At 36.8% G+C, this 23989-nt stretch overlaps 1 protein-coding gene and 1 non-coding gene across 5 annotated transcripts in view; both read right to left on the bottom strand.

Moving 5' to 3' along the window:
• Positions 1 to 3201: 3201 nt before the first annotated feature.
• Positions 3202 to 3332, bottom strand: LOC123820302. The gene has a single exon (XR_006785936.1). It is a non-coding gene; the product is annotated as a small nucleolar RNA SNORA25 (small nucleolar RNA).
• Positions 3333 to 4929: 1597 nt separating this feature from the next.
• Positions 4930 to 23989, bottom strand: part of IL33 (interleukin 33) — a 51814-nt gene continuing 32754 nt past the window's right edge. For 3 of the 4 annotated variants that reach the window (XM_045840389.1, XM_045840391.1, XM_045840390.1), the window contains 7 exons: positions 18222 to 18335; positions 12192 to 12317; positions 11358 to 11468; positions 9940 to 10047; positions 9114 to 9164; positions 8139 to 8236; positions 4930 to 6749 (listed from right to left, as the gene is read on the bottom strand). In XM_045840389.1, coding sequence (XP_045696345.1) covers positions 6546 to 6749; positions 8139 to 8236; positions 9114 to 9164; positions 9940 to 10047; positions 11358 to 11468; positions 12192 to 12317; positions 18222 to 18306 — 783 coding nt within the window. In that variant the 5' untranslated portion in view covers positions 18307 to 18335 and the 3' untranslated portion in view covers positions 4930 to 6545. The remainder of the gene's footprint in view (positions 6750 to 8138; positions 8237 to 9113; positions 9165 to 9939; positions 10048 to 11357; positions 11469 to 12191; positions 12318 to 18221; positions 18336 to 23989) is intronic. The other variant, XM_045840393.1, reaches the window with a different exon arrangement.

Below are 23989 nucleotides of genomic sequence, written 5' to 3' on the forward strand. Positions count from 1 at the left end.
AAAGAACTCTGAGGGATTATTCTGAGTCAGGGTCAGATAGTTAAAGGGCCAGAAAACTTTGGGGAACAAACTCGATTCATGCTTGGACCCTTATCATTTAAATTGAAGGTATTAGCAAAGTAGATTTCATAGGATTTCATGCATCCTTTATTAGTCCTGATTGCCCCAGGGAACCAGCCCTTTCCAGGACAGGGCCACACTCACCTCCAGCATTGTTTCAGGCTTAAGGCATTGTTTTAGGCTTAAATCAGGCAGGGGAAGTAAGGCAGCCAAGAGATTAGGAGATTTCTTGCAGACAGAATGAGGACTCAGTCTATGTCAAAGCAGAGGGACAAGGGTCCATCACCTTCTTTTTGTATAGCCGCCCCCAAATCCTTCCCTGAGGGCTCCTTCATGACTGTGCCTGTCTTAGGTCATCACTCCTTTGAGGAATCTTACCCATCATTGGCTAACCAGTCATCTACCCAGGGCCAAGCAGGGTGAGATAAAAGGGGGCAGAGGCGGTACCTCTATAAGGAAGATAAGCTTTGTCTCCTAAGTGGCTTTTGGTCCCAAGGTCTTTTTACTCAGCCTTAGCCATGGATGATTACAGCTTCTGAAACCAGGCAGGGTGGTTCCCAAAAATGGATACTAGATAAGCTACTACAACATTTGGTACCTCCTCATTTTATAGAGGATAAACAGAGATTGAGAGAGTTTACATAATTTGCTCAAGTTGTGCTGACTGTAAGTTGTAAACCAAGCTTGTGTAATATGGTAGGCAGTGTTTCATGCATTCTCTTTATGGGAGTGTCATCTGAGTTAGGGACTGTAATTGGACTTGGACAAGTGTTTCATCATGTTGGCACCTAAGCAAGAAATAGCTCATTCCTTGTATCTCTACCAAATGGCTTTCATTTCATCTCTTGAATTCATTCCTCAGATTCCTAGGCCCCTTAACCTCAACACTGTCTATGAAGATTCAGAACAACTGAATTTACTCCCTTTTGTCTGATACCTGCAGAAGGAACCTCTTTAATGTGACCTTCAAGTTAATATATGAATAGATCAGGGGTAGGTACTAGGGTTTGGAGATAGAGAATTCAATCTTATTTCTTTCCCTTGTGAGAAACTCATACTGATCTCTCTCATTTTTGTGTAACTGTACTGCAGAGTTAGAGTTTTAATACATATTGTATGTGTTTTAAGTTTCATGTGGACAAAAGGCATAGCTAGGGTTTGTTTTGTGCTTTCACAGGTCCTAGCAGAGTCTAGCAAACATAGCATGTACTTAACTACTAGATGATGAGATTTCTGGACTATATAGGTGATAGTATGAGAAGAGAATGAATTTTGGGAAAAGTCTTTCCCAACTCCCACTGGAGTACTGCAGCTTAAGATTTCTCTATCTACTGTAAAATTTCTCAGCATGAGGTACAAAGATTGAATTGTAATTTTTTTTTACTTGTTTTGTGCTGCAGATGTGGAGGACATGAATCAATCTTTTAAGACTTTAATACAGCTGTTGCATCCTAATTAAATTAGCAATTTTCCTTCTAAATCCCCCAAATATCAACTGTTTTCTTTTCCAATTCCAAGTAACTTTACTGTTCAAATAAAATTTTCTTGACACTATTTCAACATATTCAATAAATACACAAAAATCCAAATAGTAAAAATACAGTGAGGGAAAATAAGCTTGGACATAATTGTTATTTCTGGTAAAATAAAATGGACAGACTCCTTCCAGTAATGTATTATAGACCATCAAAACACATTCAAGTAAGTGACAAAGGCCACCATATATTTGATATTTTAATCAAATAATACTGACTGTATGATGGAAAGTATTTTAAAATGTGAGAGAAAAAGTAAACATTGAAAATAAGGTAGCCAGGTTAAAGGTATCTAAATATGGGGTCAGAAGTCTCAGGTTAAAGTTCAATTGCAGGTACATGTTAGGAATTTAATTTTGGATTAAAGTCACTGAATATCTCCTATGTGTTGGTCACCATGATGGGCACTGGGAGTACAAAGGTGAAAAAGATACAATCCCCACTAGGAAAAATCCTACTTAGTTTTTTTAAACCAAAGTTTTCTTTTTTATTTTTAATTATATTTTATTTATTATACTATTACAGTTGTCCCAATTTTCCCCTCTTGCCCCCCTCCACCCAGCCCCTGCCCACTCCCTCAGGCAATCCCCACACCATTGTCCATTTCCATAGGTCATGCATATGTGTTCTTTGGATACTCTAATTCCTATACTGTACTTTATATCCCCATAACTATTCTGTAACTACCAATTTGCAGTTCTTAATCCCTTCACTTTTTTCATCTATTCCCTTACTTCCTTCCCATCTGACAACCATCAAAATGTTCTCTGTATCTATGATTTTGTTTCTGTTCTGCTTGCTTATTTATTATTCAATTGTTGACAGATATGTATTTGTCACCATTTTATTATTCATATTTTTTTAATCTTTTTCTTCTTCTTCTTATAGAAAACCCTTTAACATTTCATATAATGCTGGTTTGGTGGTGATATTCTCCTTTAGTTTTTTCTTGTCTAGGAAGCTCTTTATCTGTCCTTCAGCTCTAAATGATAGCTTTGCTGGGTAGAGTACAATCTTCATTGTAGGCCCTTGCTTTTCATCACTTTGAATATTTCTTGCCAATCCCTTCTAGCCTGAAAAGTTTCTTTTGAGAAATTACCTGACAGACTCATGGGCGTTCCCTTTTAGGTAACTAACTTCTTTTCCCTTTTTGCTTTTAAGATTCATTGTCTTTAACCTTTGGCATTTTAATTATGATGTGTATTGGGGTGGGCCTCTTGGGGTTCATCTTGTTTGGAACGCTCTGCATTTCATGGACTTGTATGTCTATTTACTTCACCAAGTTAGGGAAGTTTTCTGTCATTATTTTTTCAAATATGTTTCCAATTTCTGATCCTCTCTTTCCTCCGTCTAGCTCCTCCATGATGCAAATGTTGGTATGCCTGAAGTTGTCCCAGAGCCTCCTTATACTGTCCTTGTTACTTTGTATTTTTTTTTCTGTTTTGGTTGGGTGTTTTTTGCTTTCTTATATTCCAAATTGCTAATTTGATTCTCAGCTTCATCCACTATACTGTTGATTCCCTGTAAATTGTTCTTTATTTTAATTAGTGTATCCTTCATTTCTGACTGGTTCTTTTTTATGGTTTCCATGCTCTTTTTAGCTTGATTTTATATCTGCACAAGAAAATATAGTACTATTAAGTGTCTATTACATCTTATGGAGAACTTCAAACTTAGGTCACAGTGTTAAGACCTCCTTCCTGGTTTTGGTCACATAAGCTCTCTTTGAAATGGTCCATTCATGCCCTTTTTTTATGCTATTTAAATTCTCACTAAGTTCACTGAGCATCTTATAACTGGTGTTTGGAACTCTGCATCTAGTGGCTTGCTTGTCTCCATTTTGTTTAGTTCTTTTTCTGGAGTTTTGTTCTGTTCTTTCATTTGGGCCATGTTTCTTTGTCTCCTCATTATGACAGCCTCCCTGTGTTTGTTTCTATGTATTAAGTAGAGCTGCTACATCTCCCAAGCTTGATAGAGTGGCTTAATGTAGTAGGTATCCTACAGGGTCCACTGGCACAGCCTCCCCTATAACCCAAGCTAGATACTTGAGGTGCACCCACTGTGTGGGCTGACACTCCCTCCTATTGTAGTTGAGCCTTGATTGCTATTGACACATCCAAGGTCAGCTACCACCTGTGTTCTCTCCAGGGTCATACAGCATAAGCTACAAAATGATCTGCAGAAGGCTGCTACTTGTGCTGGGTTTGGAGGTACCCAGGCAAGGCCAGTCTGTGAACTAAGGGTGGCTGCTACTAGTGCCAGGCCTGGGGCAACTTAGCAAGAGGTACAGTGCTTGCTGAACCCAGATGCTGCTTATTTGAGATAAGTTAGCAAAATCTGAGGCATGGGACAAGACTAGCCATTTGTGTGGAAAAGCCTCTGTTCTTGGGTGGGCCTGAAAATTGGGTGGGGAAGGACCTCAGGGAACCACCAGAGTAGGCTGACAGTGCGAGGTAGGTTGATGGAGTCTTAGATATGCCACCCGCCTGCTGCTCTGTGGCTCTGTTAGGGGAGGGCTCAGAAATGCAACAGTTGCCTCTGTTAGCACTTCTGTCTGGGAGAAAACTGCCACCCAGCTTTCATCCTGATGATGGACAATTCATCCTCAAATGCCTGTGATGCCTTCCAAGCTGCTGCTCTGGTGCTGGAGCTCAGATGGACTGAGTCTAAGTCCATACATGGGCTTTTTAAGAGGAACTGCCAGGGAATCTAGCAGTTTCTGTCTTCCACCACAGTTTTAATACCCCCTGGTTTTTACAGCCAGAAGTTATGGGGACTTGTCTTCCTGCCACTTAAACCCTGGGCTGAGGGTCCTGGTATGGGGCTGGGACTCTTTGCTCCTTAGATATCCCTCCCTATTTTTATCTACCACACATGGGTGTGGGACCAGCCCAATCTGCCCCTCCTGCCAGTCATGATGTAGTTTCTTTAATTCTGTATTTGTAGGACTTACATTCATCTCCATTTCTGACAGTTCTGAATGATAATTGTTCTATAGTTGTAATTTTGTAGTGGTTGTGTGAGGAGGCAAGTACCATGTTTACCATGCCAGCATCTTGACCAGAAGTCTGGAAAATCTTACTTAGTTTTGAATCACCAAAAGTATCAGACAAATGACCTACTTCAGATACCAATATTGGTGGATTGAGATATGCTTACTTTCACTTAAGAATTTCAGAATATTGAGCCATTTATGATAAAATCATTATGGCCTTATATAGTTTTGAGAAATACAGTTTATTCAAGAATATAAGCAATATAATGTATATATTTGGTTACTTAGCAATAATCATTTTAAGTATTTCATACAGATACACATAATTAACACTTAGTGTTTTTCAGAAGGAATGATATAAATTCTACTTTTATTTGTGTCTTTATAGTAAAATTATTGACAAAGTAATGAAACAAAGATATATTGTTCTACACTTATTTGCCTCTATACAGTAATTCTCAGCTTTGTTTATCTTATGTTCACCAGCAATTATATCCAGTGGAGCTCAACAAATTAGAAGTCAAAAAGCCTATAATTTCAGAAAAAGTCATATTTCATAATTATTGTTGTTATGTTTATCATTTACTGTCAGTGTTAAGCTATGAAAAATTATAGTAGAAATTGCTAAGGACTTAAGATAAGTAAAAACTATTTCATTAGTAGTTGAAAATGTTATCATTATGGTTTAGTGTAAATTATTTTACTACCTTAGTAACAATAAAACACAAAGATATTTAATAAAAAATATTATTATCAATAGATTTATATAAAATTTTATAACACCAGGTAGACAAATCGGAATAAAGGTGTTAGCACTCAAATGTCAGGTGATTTGGGAGTGAAGCTCAGGGATGCCAAAGGTGTATCAAGAACACAGTTGGTCAAAAGAAATGAAGGCAGAACAGAAATCAAATGAATATTTCATAGTGAACAGGATCATTGAGATGCTGGACAACAAAAAGACCTGTGCATATAGGAAGAAAAGATTAGAAAAATTGCGTCCAAAGTGACCAGTATATTCAAAATCACTGATCCCTGGAAGCCCAGGTCAGAAGGACATGGTATGTCACAAACATAAGGGATAGCCAGTTATTGAAATTGTAATATTAATCTTGTATCTCATCTTAGACTTCTGGCCCCACCATGGTACTTGGATGCCCTAACCCATGTTGTGGCTCAATGTTTTTTTCTGAAAAAAATGTTTTAAGTTTGTTAGATATTTCTAATGATTCCAATTCTGTGTCTAAAATTTATTTCACTTCCTAATATAAGAATGCCTTACTTTACTTAACTTGATCTATAAAAATCAGAATTTTAAAAATGAAACAAGTAGAGATGAAATTATTCACTTTACAAATACTGCATTTATTTTTCTTAATTTTTAAATTATCTTTGCCTTTTTACCATATTTATATTATCTGCCTAGCTATGTAGGCATCTGAAGTTTTGGGCATCTACAAGTTTGGTGTTTGTGAAACAGTTAATCTAGGTTTTTACTAGCAACTCTAGTAATTGAGCCCACTGTTTGGGACTAGAGAAAATTTAGTCGGTATATAGCTCTTAAAAATGGATCGCTGTCTAAAATGAAACTTGGACTAAGGCCCTTGTTTCTCCCCAGAGGTCTCAGTTCCACATATGAAGTTCTCCCTGGGCTGAAAGTAGAAAAAAGTGAAGGTCTATATGTCTCCAGAATATTTTCAGGTCTCTTTACCAATACCCTAGCTAATATACCAATACTTGTATTAAATATGCAGTGATACACAGGGGAATAAAAACAGAACTGAGGATTACAAAAAAATGTGTATTTTTAACATAATAAGAAAAACATTCCACAGCATGCTAAGCAGTATTTCCTTTAAATATTATCTCTCTCTCTCCCTGTCTTTGACAATCTCTTCAATGGTAGCTATTTGGGCTACTCAACCCAGATTTCATAGCTTTCCATCACATTAACTTTAAGAGAGCTTAAATTTGATATTCTCTCTTCTTGAATGCTCAGTTTGGTCCTTTAATTGAATTAGAGCGAGATGATTATCCTTTACACCTATAAACACTCCAGGATTGCTCTTACATTCAAATGAAACACATGAAGAGGGCCCGGGCTCCTGATGAAGGAAAAAGAAGGTCTGGTCTGGCAATGGATTTTCACATTTTTGTAGCTGAGGAAACAAAAGAGAGAACATGAATACATGAATAGGAAGTCCAGAGGCAGTTTCACATCCCTCTGTTAGAAACGAAAGGGGAATAATTATTTAACTTGGTATTTTTAGCAAAGAAGCTCACTGAGTAGGGGATGGAAGAGGGTGGAAGGGGAAAGAAGTAGAGGGTCAAAGTGGGAGGATTTGATTTGGTTCACTGATAGTATACTTTGAGAGATACGTGGCTTAGAATGACTGGACCTAGATACGACAGTTCTGGATTTGTATCCCTCTTTTGTCACATATTTTCCCTGAGACCTGAGCACATTGCTTTACTTCTCAAGCCTCAGTTTTTTGTCTAACCAGGCTTCTAGATCAGTCACCCTAACTTACCTACAGATATGTGAGTTATATAAATGATTATTATTTTAAGTCACTAAGTGTTGGGGGGTAGTTTGTTACATAGCGATACCTGACCAATACAATAACTCTATCATAGAGTTACTATGAGAATTAAATGAGATAGTACTTTTAAAATATTTAGTGCTTGGTATTTAATAGAGCTCAGTATGGGTCATCTCTTATTATTGAGTACTTATATATACCAAACACTGTATTGTTAAGAGATGCTGTTTATCATCTAGTGTTTATGTTAATACTGGGCATGGCTGAATGAGTTAGCTTTATAACTTTGTGTATTTATATAATTTATCTTCTATGTTATACTCTCATGTTTTCTTCCTTGTCTCTACCTTTGGTTTCTTTGTTCTTTAAGATGCTTATAATTCTTCATCATGACCAATATAATTCTGAAATTTACTAACTGAAAAAGACTATGCAGCAAATCCTATGATTAGAATGTAGATTGATATGCTACCTCTAACTCTTGGCATATGGAAGTGTTTATGACCTTCTTTTTAAAAGGCTTAGAATATATAGGGGTTTTTTTGGTTTTGTTTTTCTTTTTAGCATGTGCCTAAGAAAACGATATGTTACAAAGAAACCCTTCTTGGAAGAGCATAGTAGTTTCTAAAGCCAAACAAAAAGAACTTGAGATCATCCCATATAGTGGTGTTTCTTCAACTTTCATGTGCATATGAATCTCCTGGAGATTCATTAAAATGCTGATTTTGTTTCAGTTGTGAGGGAGCCTGAAATTCTTTATTTCTATAATAATATGCTCCCAGGTGATGCAGTACTGCTAACAGAGATCAGAATTTTAGTAGCAAGGCTATACATACCATTTCCCTCCCTTTCCTATTCCAGAAGCAAGTTATTGGTAATAACTGATCATGTTTTATGTATAATACAATAGCACAAATGAAAGCCCTTCTTCAAAATACCCCAAATATCCAGATCTGCACAAATGAGTGGTATCAATCAAGACAGTTAAATGCATATTTCTGTTACCTCCACAGAGTGTTCCTGGTTGTTGGCATGCAGCAAGAAGTCTTTGTCTTTTGAAGGACTCAGGCTTACCATTAATCTCTCACCATCAACATCATCACCTTGCAATTAAAAATATATAAATTATAAAGTTAAAATTGTAACTCATTTTAATTTAAATGAATTTAACATCCAGAAAATGAGTCTAAGATGTCATAAAATATCTACTTCATTCAGGAACATGTCTCTTAAAAATATTTGCACCCAAATGAAACTAGTGTCATTGGACAAGTAGGAGATAATCCTAAACCCCTTGAAAAAGAGAGATTAGTTTTCTCACATGCTTTCGAATTATAGAATTGTGACTCTAATGAGTATTTCTCTGGCTGTCAGCTTCCCTGTCTGCATGTAAAGCCACACATAGTTGTCCCCTAACACTCAACTTCTCTTCTTGTATTATAGTAGGATATTTTCCAGCCTGGGTTTTTTGTTGTTGTTGTTTGTTTTTGTAGCTAAGTGTAGAAATGTGACTAAGTTCTGACCAATGTGAGCCAAGTAGAAGTGTCAGGTACAACTTTCAGGTTATGTCCTTAATGGGAAAGAGAATTCAGGTACCCATGTTCCTCTATCCTGCTAATTGGACATTGTCATGCTGGCGAGTAATCTTGAAACATGCAGATGTTGGCAGAGCCACAAAGAGAGAAGGAGCTGGATCCCTGGACAACTTGTTCAACAGAACTGCCATTCCAGCCCTGGCTAAGACAGAAATAGGGTTTACGTAGCTTAAGCCTCTATTATTATGGGTCTCTATTCAATATAGCCAAACATTTATTCTATTAAAATGCAAAATGGTTGGGATGGAGTAAATTCCCTAAGAATCTAAGATTTTACTATGAGCTTGGGCTGGAGAGAACCATTTCTCATATGGAGCATTTTTGGATTTGACTTTACCCAAATTTAAGAATTCAAGCATTGCAGCTACTCAGACCCCCAAATTACCTCTTGGACTTATAGGTGAGTGTGAGTCATAGTAACGGAATAACACCTTGTCTGAAAGAGAATGCATAAAATTCCTTTGGTGATTATCAAAAGGTTTCAGTTCCAACGTATACATAAATCAGAAAATATGCTCCTCTTTTATTGCATATTAACAGAAGCAAAACTTTTGTGGCTTTGAGGAAGGTCTCAAAAATGTATGCTCTGATTAATTCTCCATAAAATATTTAAAACAATTGTTCACAACACTGGTGTACGCTTTTTTTCAATCCTCACCTGAGGACATGCTTACTAATTTTAGAGAGAGTAGAACGAAGGAAGAGAGAGAGGGAGGGCAACATCTAAGTGAGAGAGAAACATCCATCAGTTGCCTCTCATGTGTGCCCCAGCTCAGGACTGAACCCACAACTGAGGCACATGCACTGACCAGGAATCAAACCCATGACCTTTTGGTTCACAGGACAACACTCCAACCAACTGAGCCACACCAGCCAGGACAACTACAGTTTTTACTTTGGTAATATTGATAAGGTTGGAAAGATCTAGTAGATAAGTTAGTGATATCAAATATGTACATATGGTCCTCCTTCCATCTTTCATAACTGATACCACTTCCCAATATCAGTGTTTTTTCCTGATAAACTCTAACTAAGCTTCTGAATCCTCAACGCAGTGATATTCAGGCATCCATTATCGATGTATTGGAGTTAGCACACAACCGAAAATCTATTTGCCCTGTCTGAGTTAATCCATTGTTTACGGTTTGGTAAATTGATTATTTACTTATCAGTCATCATTATACCATTATAGACAAAATGAAATATTCTACCTTTTTCTTGTTTTTTTCCAAGATCTTCAACATAGATCTCATAACTTCCATCCGCAAAAGCAAAAGTAACAAATTGATCATTGTACGTGCTCAGGGAAAAAGAATTCTCTGTAATAAGTAAAAATCTCATCATTAAGTACTCAAAAACTTGTTGTCATAAACAATCTTTTAACAGTTTTTTAAAAAATGCCTCCTCAAAGTTTTTTTTTTTTTTCAATTTGAGCTGTACTTTGTCCATCATTGTTGGACAGATGAAAGCCTTTGGTGCAAGTTAAATTTAGCCCAAAGGCTGAAGTGCATCACTTGAATGGGATTAAAGATGCTAATTTACTGCATGAAGGTCATCGGAGGCCCTACTAGTATGTTTATGGGAAGTTTTGGTGAGAAGAAAGAAGCTGGAAAGTGACAGACAGTGCCTGAGGAAACCTCTGCTTCTTGGCTCCCCATGGACTAGGGGGTTGTGGGCAAGAAGGGACAGTATTTGAATAGACATGGGATAAATAAATACCCATCTGTAAGGTGTAGAGTTACTCCAAGACTTCCAACAGTCCTGGAGAATACAGGTGTGAAATCCATTCTGTCCTCTGGCTAAATAATGGAGACACTTAGAGCAGTACTCCCAACATTTTAAAAATGTTCCAATGCACATAGAAAATGGTAATATTTCAAAATGATCTGCTGGGGTAAACTGAAGCAGATTTAGGAACTACCTATAGGGGTCCTGGAGAAAAAAAATTACTACATTTTCTTTACATTATAGACTTATGCTAAGAAAATATATAAACATTAAGGAGATGTTAAATAATTGAATTTGTATGTGAACTTCTGAGGTAAAATATTTCAGTGTGTTCTTGGGAATTTAAGACATTTATGTCAGAAGTAATGCCTGCAATGTCAACATGCAATTCCTAATTAAGTTTCTTAATGATCTCTTCACTTCTTGATAGTAACCATCAACTTGGACATTATTTGCTCAAGTAGGTGATACAATTTAAAAACATTTTAACAACTATTTAAAATGTCTGAGTTGAAATTATTCTTAAGAAACATAATAGCACCTCCTTTTCTTTTATTGTCAAAATATTGAAATTTGGGAGGATCATGTATTGAGGTTTTTTTCTGCAAAGGATAGTATATTTTTCCTAGGAATAATGTATATGGGATTCCAATCCATAGCAAGTATTTCAAAATAATGATGGAGTGTCAACTATAAAATGTGCATGCATTGTTAGAGCAGCTACCTTGCACTTATTTTAGATACCACAAATGGGCACGTCAATAGAAAATGGACAGAAGTGTCTAATACACACAAAGACATAGACTTGGGGCTGCTTCCTGGAGTAGCAATTGCCAGGGTCCCGCATCTTACCTCCCTCCTCACTCTCACACCTCCCCTATGACCAGTCACACTTGGGTACCTGAAGCACTTCTGTTAGCTGGCTGTACATCAAAGGCAAAGTTCTTTGAAGACCCTTCAAGGGGCTGCTGACAGGGAGTGATTACCAGACGTTGCTTGTTGTACTTTCTAGCTGCAGGACAGGGATGGGGTTAGGAGTGGACTATCAGTCCGCATTCTTCCTAGATCCCCTCCCCACCCCCTAATCCCTGCTTTGGAGTCTCACTCAAAATTGCTTGCTGAAAATGGTGGCTGGCCCCAGGGCTTCAGCTGCTCCATAGTCTGAAGAGATCAATACATCCCAGTACCCTTGCACCCCAGAAGGACATGCCCATTGAATTCTAGGTGGAAGAAAACTAGTCACCCATGTCTCAACATCCAAAAGGCAACCATGATTAACATTTTAGTTTACTTATTTTAAATGAAGAAATCACTTAAAAGATATTATAAATATATAGACATACCTCACCTTATTGCACTTTGCTTTACTGTGTTTTACAGATGTTGCATTTATTGCAAATTGAGGGCAAGACCTTCTACCAGCAAACTATTATGACTCACTTGAGTATAATACTCACTTTATTGTGGTGGTCTGAAACCTAACTCGCTTGTCTCTGTATATATAATTTTATATCCTCTGTTTTTATGTAATGTTATGAAGTAACTGTTTTCCCCATTATATTAAAAACTGGTTATATACCTTTTAAAATGGCTTAAAATAGTTTATCATCTTTACTTTTTTCCAGGAGAAAAATTTGGGTGAGGGGGAAATTATATATCTGGATGTAGCAACTGGAGACAAATAGATGCTCATCACTATATTGGAGAATTACCAGGAAATGCAGTTTCCACTTACGTGTTTTTGGTGGATGCCTTTTGATGGTTTTTTCCCTAAAGTAACAGGCCCTGTTTTCTATGATGTGGCCAGAGCGTAGCTTCATAAAATACATCTGGCAAACTTCTTCGACCTTCTGTTGGGATTCTAAACAAATAAAAAAAATGTGATACTGTTTCATTCCAACCATTTTTATCCTTTTACAAACCCTGAGTGTAGCAGATCAAGAAAGCAACCACAGATCCATAGTATTTTGTCAGAAACTTTGGAGCCAGTTGTGTTTCAAGATTCAGAGTATTTTAGATTTAGATTTTCAGAGTATTGTCATGTAGAAGATATATAGTATATATTTAGCGATCCCAGCAGGAACTAGGGCAGTACCCCAAATTCAAAAATTAATAATGTTATAGTGAAACATGGGAAATTTTGTATGAAGTGGAATAAAGGCTGCATGGTGGTTCAGGTCAGGCTTTAACTGTCAGGTGAGCTCAGGTCATATTTTGCTGCCAAATGACTGTGGATCTATATCTAACATACATCAATCTTCGCCTAACTGAGGGGGAACTCTTATGGTCATATGAAGTCTATAATGTTTTTTGCTTATCTAGAATGTACTTTTAATAATTTTGGAGCATTAGCTGTAGTCTATAAAGGTTATTGATTTTAGAAATAGTTGTCATTTACTAAGTGTCCACAGTGGACCAACCACTGTGCTAATAATTTTACATACTATGTCATTTAATCCTTTGCAATAATATAGCAAGAAAAGTATTATCCTCCTCACTTTACAGATGATGACCTAGCAGTCATGACACTTGCCCAAGGCTGCAGGTCTGGTGAGAAGTAGTGACTCAAGTGTGTCTAATATCAAAGCTACTCTTTCCATCTACCTCCATATGAAAAAATACTACACTGCAATTTTAGGGACTGACAAAATACACACTCATAAATCAGTTGAAGTAAAAAAATTAATTATTCAATAATTCTAATTTCATTAGAATTTAATTTAATTAGCCAAAGAAAAATTAAAGTCTCAAATAAAAAATTAAATTTGCTACTCAGAAATTATAAAAAGACTTTCAGAGTCAAATAGAAAAGAAAGTTGTAACACTTGAGTCATAGGATCTCAACTTTCAACATTATAGTAAATAAACTTTCAAATAATTTTTATAATATAGCCAAATTTCAATTATTCACAGTAATTCAGGAAATAAAAATAATTACTTGTGACTTTTGGATCCATTCCATGATATATTTTTATTTTCTAGAAGATTTGCCTTCCTAGTATGCTTTTCAAAGTTAAGTGGAATAAATATCTATAAGCTACTATTTGAATTATCTGTATCTTGCCTCCAATTTAGATGGGCTTCTACCTTTAGGTATCTTCGACTGTCTGAATGGGGCAAAGCCACTTAATTATACTCACATTCACCCTGGAACTCCTTAACATTGCTTAACAATTCAGAAATGTCAACTATGGTATCTCATGCTTATATAGTGTTTTTAGAGTTAGAAGGATAATTTACAAAGCTGTGCTAGAGCCAGCACTGGACTTTGTGTCCTGACAACTAATTTACTACAATACTTTATTTACTGTATCATATTCTCTCTTCAAAGTTAAAAGCTGTAAGATGATACTGTAAGCATACTCATTCCTTATACACTTATCAGTATCCCACAGGGACATGACATCCCACTGGGACATAACAAGCATGTCTAATGTTAAAAGTGGACTCTGTGGGGAGTGGGCTATGGGTCTTAGGTAGTTAGAAGGGAGGGTCATGATACTGAGGAAGTATTGTGGATGTAAAAGAAGAGATAGGCTAAAGATGTGGATGTGCAGGCTACTATCTAGTGGGACAAATTCACTGGGGTGCCTTCAGTGGAAGGATTAAAGATACTTTACATTGGGAGTATTTGAAAGAAGGTATACTTTCTTTCAAGAAGGTGACTTTCAGGGCAGCTGGAAATGTGGTGTGAGGGTCGTGTTCTCAGAAGAAAAGCACAAATCAGACAGAGTCGTGGAGACTGTTGGAGAGAGTTCTTCACTGGGGTTCAAGGGCGAGGTCAAGCCTACGTAAGGACTGCTGCCACTTCCTAAGTCTCCATCATGTTTGCTGTCTGAGGACAGTGTCTAACTATGGCTTTTAAGTAAATAACTAATTTCATTATAGCAACAGCACAATGAAATTCCCTCAGGCATTTCTGGTGAGTAAATGGGAAGGGGACTAGAAAGCTGCCTGTAGTTTTGCCACTTGGAGAGCCAGCCTGTGGCTGACAGGAACTACAGAATTGAATCACTTCATCTTTTACTTCTTCCCCAAATACTTATTTGACCAAGTGTCTTCTCACGGCTTACTACCTTTTACCTGTCTGTGGCATTTGACTTTGGGGACCACATTCTTCTTTGAACCTTTATTCCCTTACTGTCATGTCACCAGTCTTCTTTTTTCTCTCTGATCAGTTCATCTCTGCCTCACTCTCTGTTAGTCCTTCCTCCTTTACCTGCTCCTAAATTGTTGATGGTCCTCAGGATTTTGCCCTTTGTTTTTTTTTTCTCTCACTCTACCAGGGGTGCCCAAACTTTCGGAGTCTCTGCGCCATACTGGAAGAAGAAGAGTTGTCTTAGGCCACACATTAAATACATTGTGATGTGAAATCACAAAAAAACTCAAAGTTTTAGGTAAATTTATGATTTTGTGTTGGACCACATTTGCAGTCGGACACCCTTGTGTGAGACTTTCTTTCTGAGCAACCTTGCTTACTCCAATGAGTTCAGTCATCTTTCTGTATGCTGGTGACTCCTCAAGCTGAAACTCTTCCTTTAGTCTCTCTCCCAGGTGTGTATCTGTTGCTCCTCTTCCACAGGGCATTTTGACTTCAGCTACATTAAAGCATCTCTATCTCTATCTATGTAGAGACTCCTGAATTCTGGACTCTCTATCTGGATGACCTACACCTCCTTTAAATTCAAACATATTCATTACAAATTTTTTTTTACCTTTTCTTACCCCCAAAATAATCTTCTGGAATTCCCTGTCTTAAAAGACAGTGCCACTATCTACCATTGTCTATCTAATTCTTAAATCAGAAAGTTGAGAGTCATCCATTTTTCCTTCTTCCTCCATCCCTCAATGTATTCAATCTGTCATTAAATCCTTATGATTTCATCTTCTGAATGTATGTGAAATTTAGTGCTTCCTTTCCTTTCTGTTATCTTAGGGCATGCTCTCATTATCAGTCCCCTAGATGAATGTATTTAGTAGATTTCTGACCAGTTTTAGTTTCCACTCTTCCTCCCAGCTCTCTCTTCATACCATCCCCAATGTAACCTCTCTAAAATAAAAATATCTTGTAATTTCTCCAATTATACATTTTCAGTGATTCCCTACTGTCCACAACCTCCTTCACTGTAACAGAAGATTTTCCATGAACAGACCCAAACTAAAGGGTGTGATCTCTACTTAGTTTTATCCTCAATGTGACTTCTCTAAAATAAAAATATCTTATAATTTCCCCAATTATACATTTTCTGTGATTCCCTAATGTCCACAAGCTCCTTCACTGTAACAGAAGATTTTCCATGGACAGACCCAAACTAAAGAGTATGATCTCCTCTCAGTTCTATCCCCAAATGTTGCCATGTAAGTCTATGAGTCTAGTGGTACTAGATCTTCAGATTTTTTTCAAACCACACATTCAGATTTTCATGCAAAATTTCCTATTTTTAATTGTGGCCTCAATTAAAGAATAACATTAATAATAGTGTTCAGGCCAAATAAAATAGTTCTGTTGGGTGGATGTGTCTCAGGGTTCCCATGTTGTGACTTCGTCTACATGCATAAGAAAACTAAATTGTCAGGGAAGGGAAAAAATTGATGGATGTGGGGGGAGAAGAAGTAGCAGAAAAGAATGGACTGACCCTGAGGAGTAGCTTTCTGGAAACTTGGAATGGGATGATTTTCGGGAGGGGCTTTCCTCCTGCTCATGAAGTCCTCCTGTACCCTGGTGGCAGTACAAATGAAATGGCCTGACTGTATGGATACCTGAAGCAGTGGGTAATGAGTTTTGTGGCTTTGTGAGCTGTGGATTGTGTCAGATCCTGCTAGTCCAAGGAAGGAAAAGGAATTGAAATGAGCTTTCTTGCTTTCTTTCTTGGGAGCTCAGAGCATTTTCTTTAGAAAGATAAATGACAGTTCTTGCTCCTTGCACCTTGAGTTTAAATTTTTTAAAAAATTTGTTTATTGATTTTAGAGAGAGGAAGGGAGAGAGATAGACATCAATTTGTTGTTCCATTTATTTATGCATCCATTGGTTGATTCTTGTGTGTGCCCTGACCAGGGATCAAACTGTAATCCTTGGTGTATTGGGATGACATTCTAACCAACTGAGTTACCTGGCCAGAGTGCACCTTGAGTTTTGAGAAGTGGTTCATACCTGTCACACACTTCATATCTATCCATTGAATTTTTGACCAGAAGTGTTTAAATAATGACAATTTTAGTATTAAACTGAGCCAATATTTTTGGAAAGGAAGATCTGTTACAGGACAATAAAAATAATGTGATGCATTTCAAAGTCATGTAAGAGATTTGGGGTTATCTTTATCACTGTTTTTCTAAATGGTGCAAATAAGCCACTGTACCCTTAAAGGAGGAGTTACATTTTAATTTTTGCATCAATGCCGGTAACTGGTGTAAACTCCAGTCTGCTTCCTGATTCCAGTATCTTAAAGAACCCACAACATAACCCTGGCAGGGTGGCTCAGTTGGTTTGGTGTCATTCTGTACAACAAAAAGTTGAGGGTTTGATTCCTTGTCAGAGCACATACCTAGGTTGTATATTTGATCACTGGTCTGGGTGTGTAGGGGAGGCAATAGATCATTGTTCCCCTTTCATATCAATGTCTCTCTCTTAAGATAAGATAAGGTAAGATAAAATAAAGTAGAGCTGTATCTTTGGGTGAGGATAAAAAAAAAAAAACCAGCCCTCATGTCCTGAGGTACAAAGACAATACATTCACTATTAGGAGGGTATTTGGGGATGCGGAGGCACTTCACTGAGTCACTGCTTCTGTACAGGGCATTTTGACTAAGACTCAGATAAGAAGACTAACAACTGTGATTTCCTGGCCATTGAGAAGTCACACTCAAATTAGTGTTTTCCCTGGTGACCAAAGAACACTGTGGGTGGGCTGGAGGCTTAAGGAGGACAGAAATGATACACTTTAACAATGCTTTTTCTTCTAGCCTTAAAGATGTTCAGGAAAATGGAAAGGAACCCAAAGGACAAGGATATGTAGTCTCCATCCTAATTCCTCGTCCTGTTTTTGCTATAGTCCACCAGGGGTCTATTAACTCTTTTATGTAACTGTTCTTGTATGAAAAATCTGAGTATAGATTTGTATAATTATTGTCCAGGATAGATAATGTAAGGATCAGAGAGGTATATTGCCCATTCATCTTGAAGCTACAACTACTACCTGATTCTTTTTACCCTTCAGCTTATTCCAAACCCTTTGAGTTTGTAACTGGATAGACTTGAGCATCATTTGGTGAATTCTGCTTTATTTGGGGCCTGGACTATTTAAACATCTTCACATGCATTCTCTCCTTTACCAGAAATTGCAAGTTAAACCACAAGTTTGATATACCAAAGGTCTTAATAAATGTTTGTTGAATGAAAATGGATCAGTTTATATTTTGTTAATTAATATGGGAAAAAAATTGGGATTTGGTGGCAGGAGGTGTGGGTGGAAAGAAGAAATTGATATAAAGGGCTATAATTATGTTTATTACTATTAGCAGGTTTAAATTAGCTGAGCCATTCCTGTCTTAAGATACATCAAATAAGTAAAAGTTGGTTGTATGTAGTTTGTTTTAAACCAAATACTGCCGAATTGCACACTTAGGAGTCATCCCTTCAATTTCAGCTCTTGTATTTTTAGTAACTTTTGGTAACATAGCACATACAAACATTGGATAATAAAGGTTTAAGAACAGATTTTTTAAAAATACTGTGTAAAACAATCAGAAATGCTTAAGTCCTTACTTCTCAAACTGGGAGATTTTACCAGGGCTTTTCCTGCTACGCTGTTCACCTTTGCTGGGGAAATTCTGGTGGTCGAATGCTTCATTTCAGGCTTTATTTTTCAGGCTTCTGTTTCTGTTGGGTTAAAATATAGTATTAGTTCAATTGTCTCAACTTGAAAATGGACAGAAACAACTGTGGCTAACTCAATATAAAATCGATAACATAACCACCAAGAGAAATAATTATTTCAGTAATATTTGAACATAGTATTCTGAATATATATCTGCTAGAATATAGTCACAGGACAAAAAGAATTGCAAAGAAATCTTAAGCGTTACTTAGTGGTTTTGTTATTAATGGTAATATTGGTATTGGAATTCTGACAGTTTCCTCTACTACAGAATACAGCAAATAAGTAGATGTATTAATATCATAGGATTTTTGCTGTAGGAAAAAGGAGATACAAATATAAAATTTAAAAAGGCCAAGTTCCTGGGATGTTAAATTTGAATCAGTAACATTGACATGCCCATATCTTAGTTTCTAAGTACTTTTTTCACTAAAGGGAACTGGGACTAGATATGGACTAGGAAAATAGAAGTGAACATGGAATATCCTGTAGTGCTGGAAAGGTGAGTTATTTAAAGCTTTTTAAAAAAAATTTCTGCAGAGAAACATTGATCAGTTGCCTCTCACATGCACCCAAACAGGAACCTGGCCTGCAACCCAGGCACATGCTCTGATTGGGAATTGAACTGGCGACTTTGTTATCAGGCCAGCACTCAATCCACTGAACAACACCAGCCAGGGCAGCAGTGAGTCATTTGAAAAGTAGTCATTTAAAAATTAGTGATGTTGTGTCAAAAGGACACATGAAGGGTCTCCTGCTGGGCAAATTTGGCACAATTTGAGAATCAAAAAGAATAATAATGGTAATTGACTATAAAGCATTTGATGAAAAAAGAAGCCCACAAGTCCATAGCATTTCTCAAAGAATGAATGAGGAATTCATTTATTACAGATGGAACGATAAAATTAGAAAAATCACTATCTTACAGTCCTCCATTTAATACTTGATTCAGGCAAGGATCATCAATGGATGTTATACCTTGATGATCAAGCTGGGTTGCAGTAACCTACTGAAAGATTATGGAGTTCTCTGTCATAAATTGCAGAAAACTCCATATTTTTAAATTATTCCTTTAGTCCTCCAACCTGGCTTCATCATCAAGGTAAGGCAGTGATGTGGTGGTTTGTGGGGGAAGGGGGACTTCTTCTCTAGCCTTAAAATCTGCCTGACATTGCTGAATTCTACTAGTAGTTATTGTTTCTTTTCTTGAGTATTATCCTCCTTTTTTAAATTTTATTTTAATCATTGTTCAAATACAGTTTCCTCCCTTTTACTCCCAATCCAGCCCCGCCTCCCAAACCTCCCCACTTCCCTCCCATTACCACTCTCCCCCTAGTTTTTGTCCATGTGTCCTTTAAGTTTGTTCCCGTGAACCCTTCCCAATGTCCCCTAAAATTCCCTCTTCTCTCCCCTGTGGTCACTGTCAGCCTGTCCTCTATTTCAGTGTCTTTGGTTATATTTTGCTTCTTTCTTTGTTTTGTTGTTTAGGTTCCCATTAAAGGTGAGATCATATGGTATTTGTCTTTCACTACCAGGCTTGTTTCGCTTAGCATAATGTTTTCCAGCTCCATCCAAGCTGTTGTGAAGGGTAGGAGCTCCTTCTTTCTTTCTGCTGCATAGAATTCCATTGCGTAAATGTACCATAGTTTTTTGATCCATTCATTTACTGATGGGCCCCTAGGTTGCTTCCAACACTTGGCTATTGTAAATTGTGCTGCTATGAACATTGGGATACATAGGTTCTTTTGGATTGGTGTTTTAGTATTCTTAGGATAGAGTCCCAGCAGTGGAAGGGTCAAAAGGCAGATCCATTTTTAGTTTTCTGAGGAAGTTCCATACTGCTTTCCATAGTGGTTGTACCAGTCTGCAGTCCCACCAGCAGTGCACTAGGGACCCCTTTTCTCCACAACCTCTCCAACACTTGTTGTTTGTTGCTTTGTTTATGATGCCCATTTTGTCTGGTGTGAAGTGGTATCTCATTGTGGTTTTAATTTGCATCTCTCTGATAGCTAGCGATATTGAACATTGTTTCATGTGTCTTTGGATTTTTTTGTATGTCCTCCTTGGAGAAGTGTCTATTCAAGTCCTTTGCCCACTTTTTAATTGGATTCCTTGTCTTCTTAGAGTGCAGTCGTGTAAGTTCTTTATATATTTTATATATATATATATATATAATATATATATATATTCTTTATATATTTATACTTTATAAAATTATAAAGTATATATTTATATACTTTATATATAAGATCTTTTAAATATATTATTTAAATATATTATTATATATTTAATAATATATATTAAATATTATATATTTTGTCTGAGGTATCATTGGCAAATATGTTTTCCCATACAGTTGGTTCTCTTTTAATTTTGATACTGTTTTCTTTAGCTGTGCAGAAGCTTTTAATTTTGATGAGGTCCCATTGTTTATTCTTTCCTTTATGTCCCTTGCTCTAGGGGACACGTCAGTAAAAAAGTCTCTTCGTGAAATATCTGAGATTTTCCTACCTACGTTCTCTTCTAGGACTTTAATGGTGTCACATTTTATATTTAAGTCTTTTATCCACCTTGAATTTATTTTTGTATATGGCGTAAGTTGGTGCTCAAGTTTCATTTTTTTGCACGTGGCTGTCCAGTTCTCCCAACACCATTTGTTGAAGAGGCTATTTTTACTCCATTTTATGTTGCTGCCTCCTTTGTCAAATATTAATTGACCATAGAGACTTGGGTTTATTTCTGGGCTCTCTGTTCTGTTCCATTGCTCTGTGTGCCTGTTTTTATGCCAGAACTAGGCTGTTTTGATTACAGTAGACTTGTAGTATAGTTTAGTGTCAGGTATTGTGATCCCTCCTACTTTACTCTTCTTTCTCAAAATTGCAGCAGCTATTCAGGGTTGTTTATGATTCCATATAAATTTTTGAAGTGTTTGTTCTATGTCTGTGAAATATGCCATTGGTACTTTAATAGGAATTGCATTGAATGTGTAAATTGCTTTGGGTAGTATGGACATTTTGATGATATTAATTCTTTCAATCCATGAACACGGTATATGTTTCCATTTATTTGTGTCTTCCTTGATTTCTTTCCTCAGTGTTATGTAGTTTTCTGAATACAGGTCTTTTACCTCTTTGGTTAGGTTTATTCCCAGATTTTATTTTTCTTTTTGCTATTTCAAATGGGATTTTTTCTTTGATCTCTGCTTCTGCTGTTTCATTGTTGGTGTACAGAAATGTCTTTGATTTCTGGATATTGACTTTATATCCCGCTGTTTTGCCAAATTCATTTATTAGGTCAAGCAGTTTGTTGGTGGAGTCTATAGGATTTTCTATGTACACTATCATGTCATCGGCAAACAGTGACAGTTTTGTTACCTCCTTTCCGATTTGGATGCCTTTTATTTCTTTTTCTTGTCTGATTGCTGTGGCTAAAACTTCCAGTACTATATTCAATAGAAGTGGTGAAAGTGGACAGCCTTGTCTTGTTCCTCATCTTAGTGGAAAAGATTTTAATTTTTGCCCACTGAGTATGATGTTGGCTGTAGGTCTCTCATATATGGCCGTTATTATGTTGAGGAATGCCCCCTCTATTCCCTCTTTGCCAAGTGTTTTTATCATAAATGGGTGCTGTACCTTATCAAATGCTTTTTCTGCATCTATTGATATGATCATGTGGTTTTTGTGTTTGCTTTTGTTTATGTGATGTATTACATTTACTGACTTGTGAATATTGAACCATCCTTGCATCCCTGGAATGAATCCCACTTGGTCATGGTGTATGATCTTTTTAATGTATTGTTGGATGTGGTTTGCCAATATTTTGTTGAAGATTTTAGCGTCAATGTTCATCAGTGATATTAGCCTGAAGTTTTCTTTCTTTGTTGTGTCTTTATCTGGTTTTTGAATTAGGATGATGTTGGCCTCATAAAAAGAGTTTGGGAGTCTTCCATCATTCTGGATTTTTTGGAATAGTCTGTGAAGGATAGGGGTTAGCTCTTCCTTAAATGCTTTGCAGAATTCTCCTGTGAAATCATCTGGCCCAGGGCTTTTGTGTGTTGGGAGTTTTTTGATTACTGCTTCAATTTCTTTTGTTGTTATTGGTCTGTTCAGACTTTCTGCTTTTTTTCATTGAGTTTTGAAAGATTATATTTTTCTAGAAACTTGTCCATTTCACACAGGTTTTCAAATTTCTTGGCATACAGTTCTTCGTAGTAATTTCTTACAATCCTTTGTATTTCTGTGGTATCTGTTGTAATCTCTCCTCTTTCATTTCTGATTGTGTTTATTTGGGTCTTCTCTCCTTTTTTCTTGATGAGTCTGCTTAAAGGCTTGTCGATTTTGTTTATCTTTTCAAAGAACCAGCTCTTGGATTCATTGATCCTTAGAATTGTGCTTTTAGTCTCTATGTCATTTAATTGTGCTCTGATCTTGGTTATTTCCTTCCTTCTGCTTGCTCTAGGCTGTCTTTGTTGTTGTTCCTCGAGTTCTTGTAGACGTAGGGTTGGGTTGTTTGTTTGGAATATTCCTAACTTTTTTAGGTGGGCCTGTATTGCTATGAACTTCCCTCTCAGGACTGCCTTGGCTGTGTCCCATAAGTTTTGGGTGGTTGTGAGTTCGTTTTCATTTGTTTCCAGAAACCTTTTGATTTCTTCCCTAATATCATTCTTGACCCATTCCTTGTTTAATAGCATGCTATTTAATCTCCATGATTTTGAGTGTTTTGGGGTTTTTTCCTTGGGGTTGGTTTCTAGCTTCAGTCCCTTGTGGTCTGAGAAAATGCTTGGTATCATTTCAATTTTCTTGAAATTCTTGAGGCTTGTTTTGTGTCCTATCATGTGGTCAGTCTTTGAAAATGTTCCATGTGTGTTTGAAAAGAATGTATATTTAGCTTCTTTGGGATGGAGCGCCCTGTATATATCAGCAAAGTTCATTTCATCTAGGGTATTGTTCAATGCCACAATATCTTTGTTGATATTTTGTTTGGAAGATCTGTCCATTTTTGATAGTGGGGTGTTAAAATCCCCCACTATAATTGTGTTGCTGTCCATATCTTTCTTGAAATCCTCTAAGATTTTTTTTTTTATGTATTTGGGTGCTGCTATGTTGGGTGCATATATATTTACAATATTTATGTCTTCTTGATGGATTCTTCCCTTGAGTATTATGAAGTGACCTTCTGGGTCTCTCTTTATGGCCCTTTTTTGGAAGTCTATTTTGTCTGATATGAGTATTGCTACCCTGGCTTTTTTTTTCCTGTCCATTTGCTTGGAAAATTTGTTTCCAGCCCTTCACTTTCAGGCTGTGCAGGTCTTTTATTCTGAGGTGGGTCTCTTGCAGGCAGCATATATGTGGGTCATTTTTTCTTATCCATTCAGCTATTCTATGTCTTTTGATTGGAGCATTTAATCCATTTACATTTAAGGTTATTATTGATAGGTACTTATTCATTGTCTTTTATGTATGTGTGTTCCTCTCTCTCTCTCTCTCTTTTCATTCCCTTCCTTAAAACAGTCCCTTTAGAATCTCTTGCAGAGCTGGTTTGGTTGAGGTATATTTTTTTAGACTTCTTTTGTCTGGGAAGCTTCTTATTTGGCCTTCTATCTTGATTGAGAGCCTTGCTGGATAAAGTAGCCCTGGTTGCAGCTCTCTGGTTCTCA

Source organism: Phyllostomus hastatus, unplaced genomic scaffold (genome assembly GCF_019186645.2).
Source record: "Phyllostomus hastatus isolate PE091 unplaced genomic scaffold, TTU_PhHast_1.1 phas_contig_34, whole genome shotgun sequence".
Classification (NCBI taxonomy): Eukaryota; Metazoa; Chordata; class Mammalia; order Chiroptera; family Phyllostomidae; genus Phyllostomus; species Phyllostomus hastatus.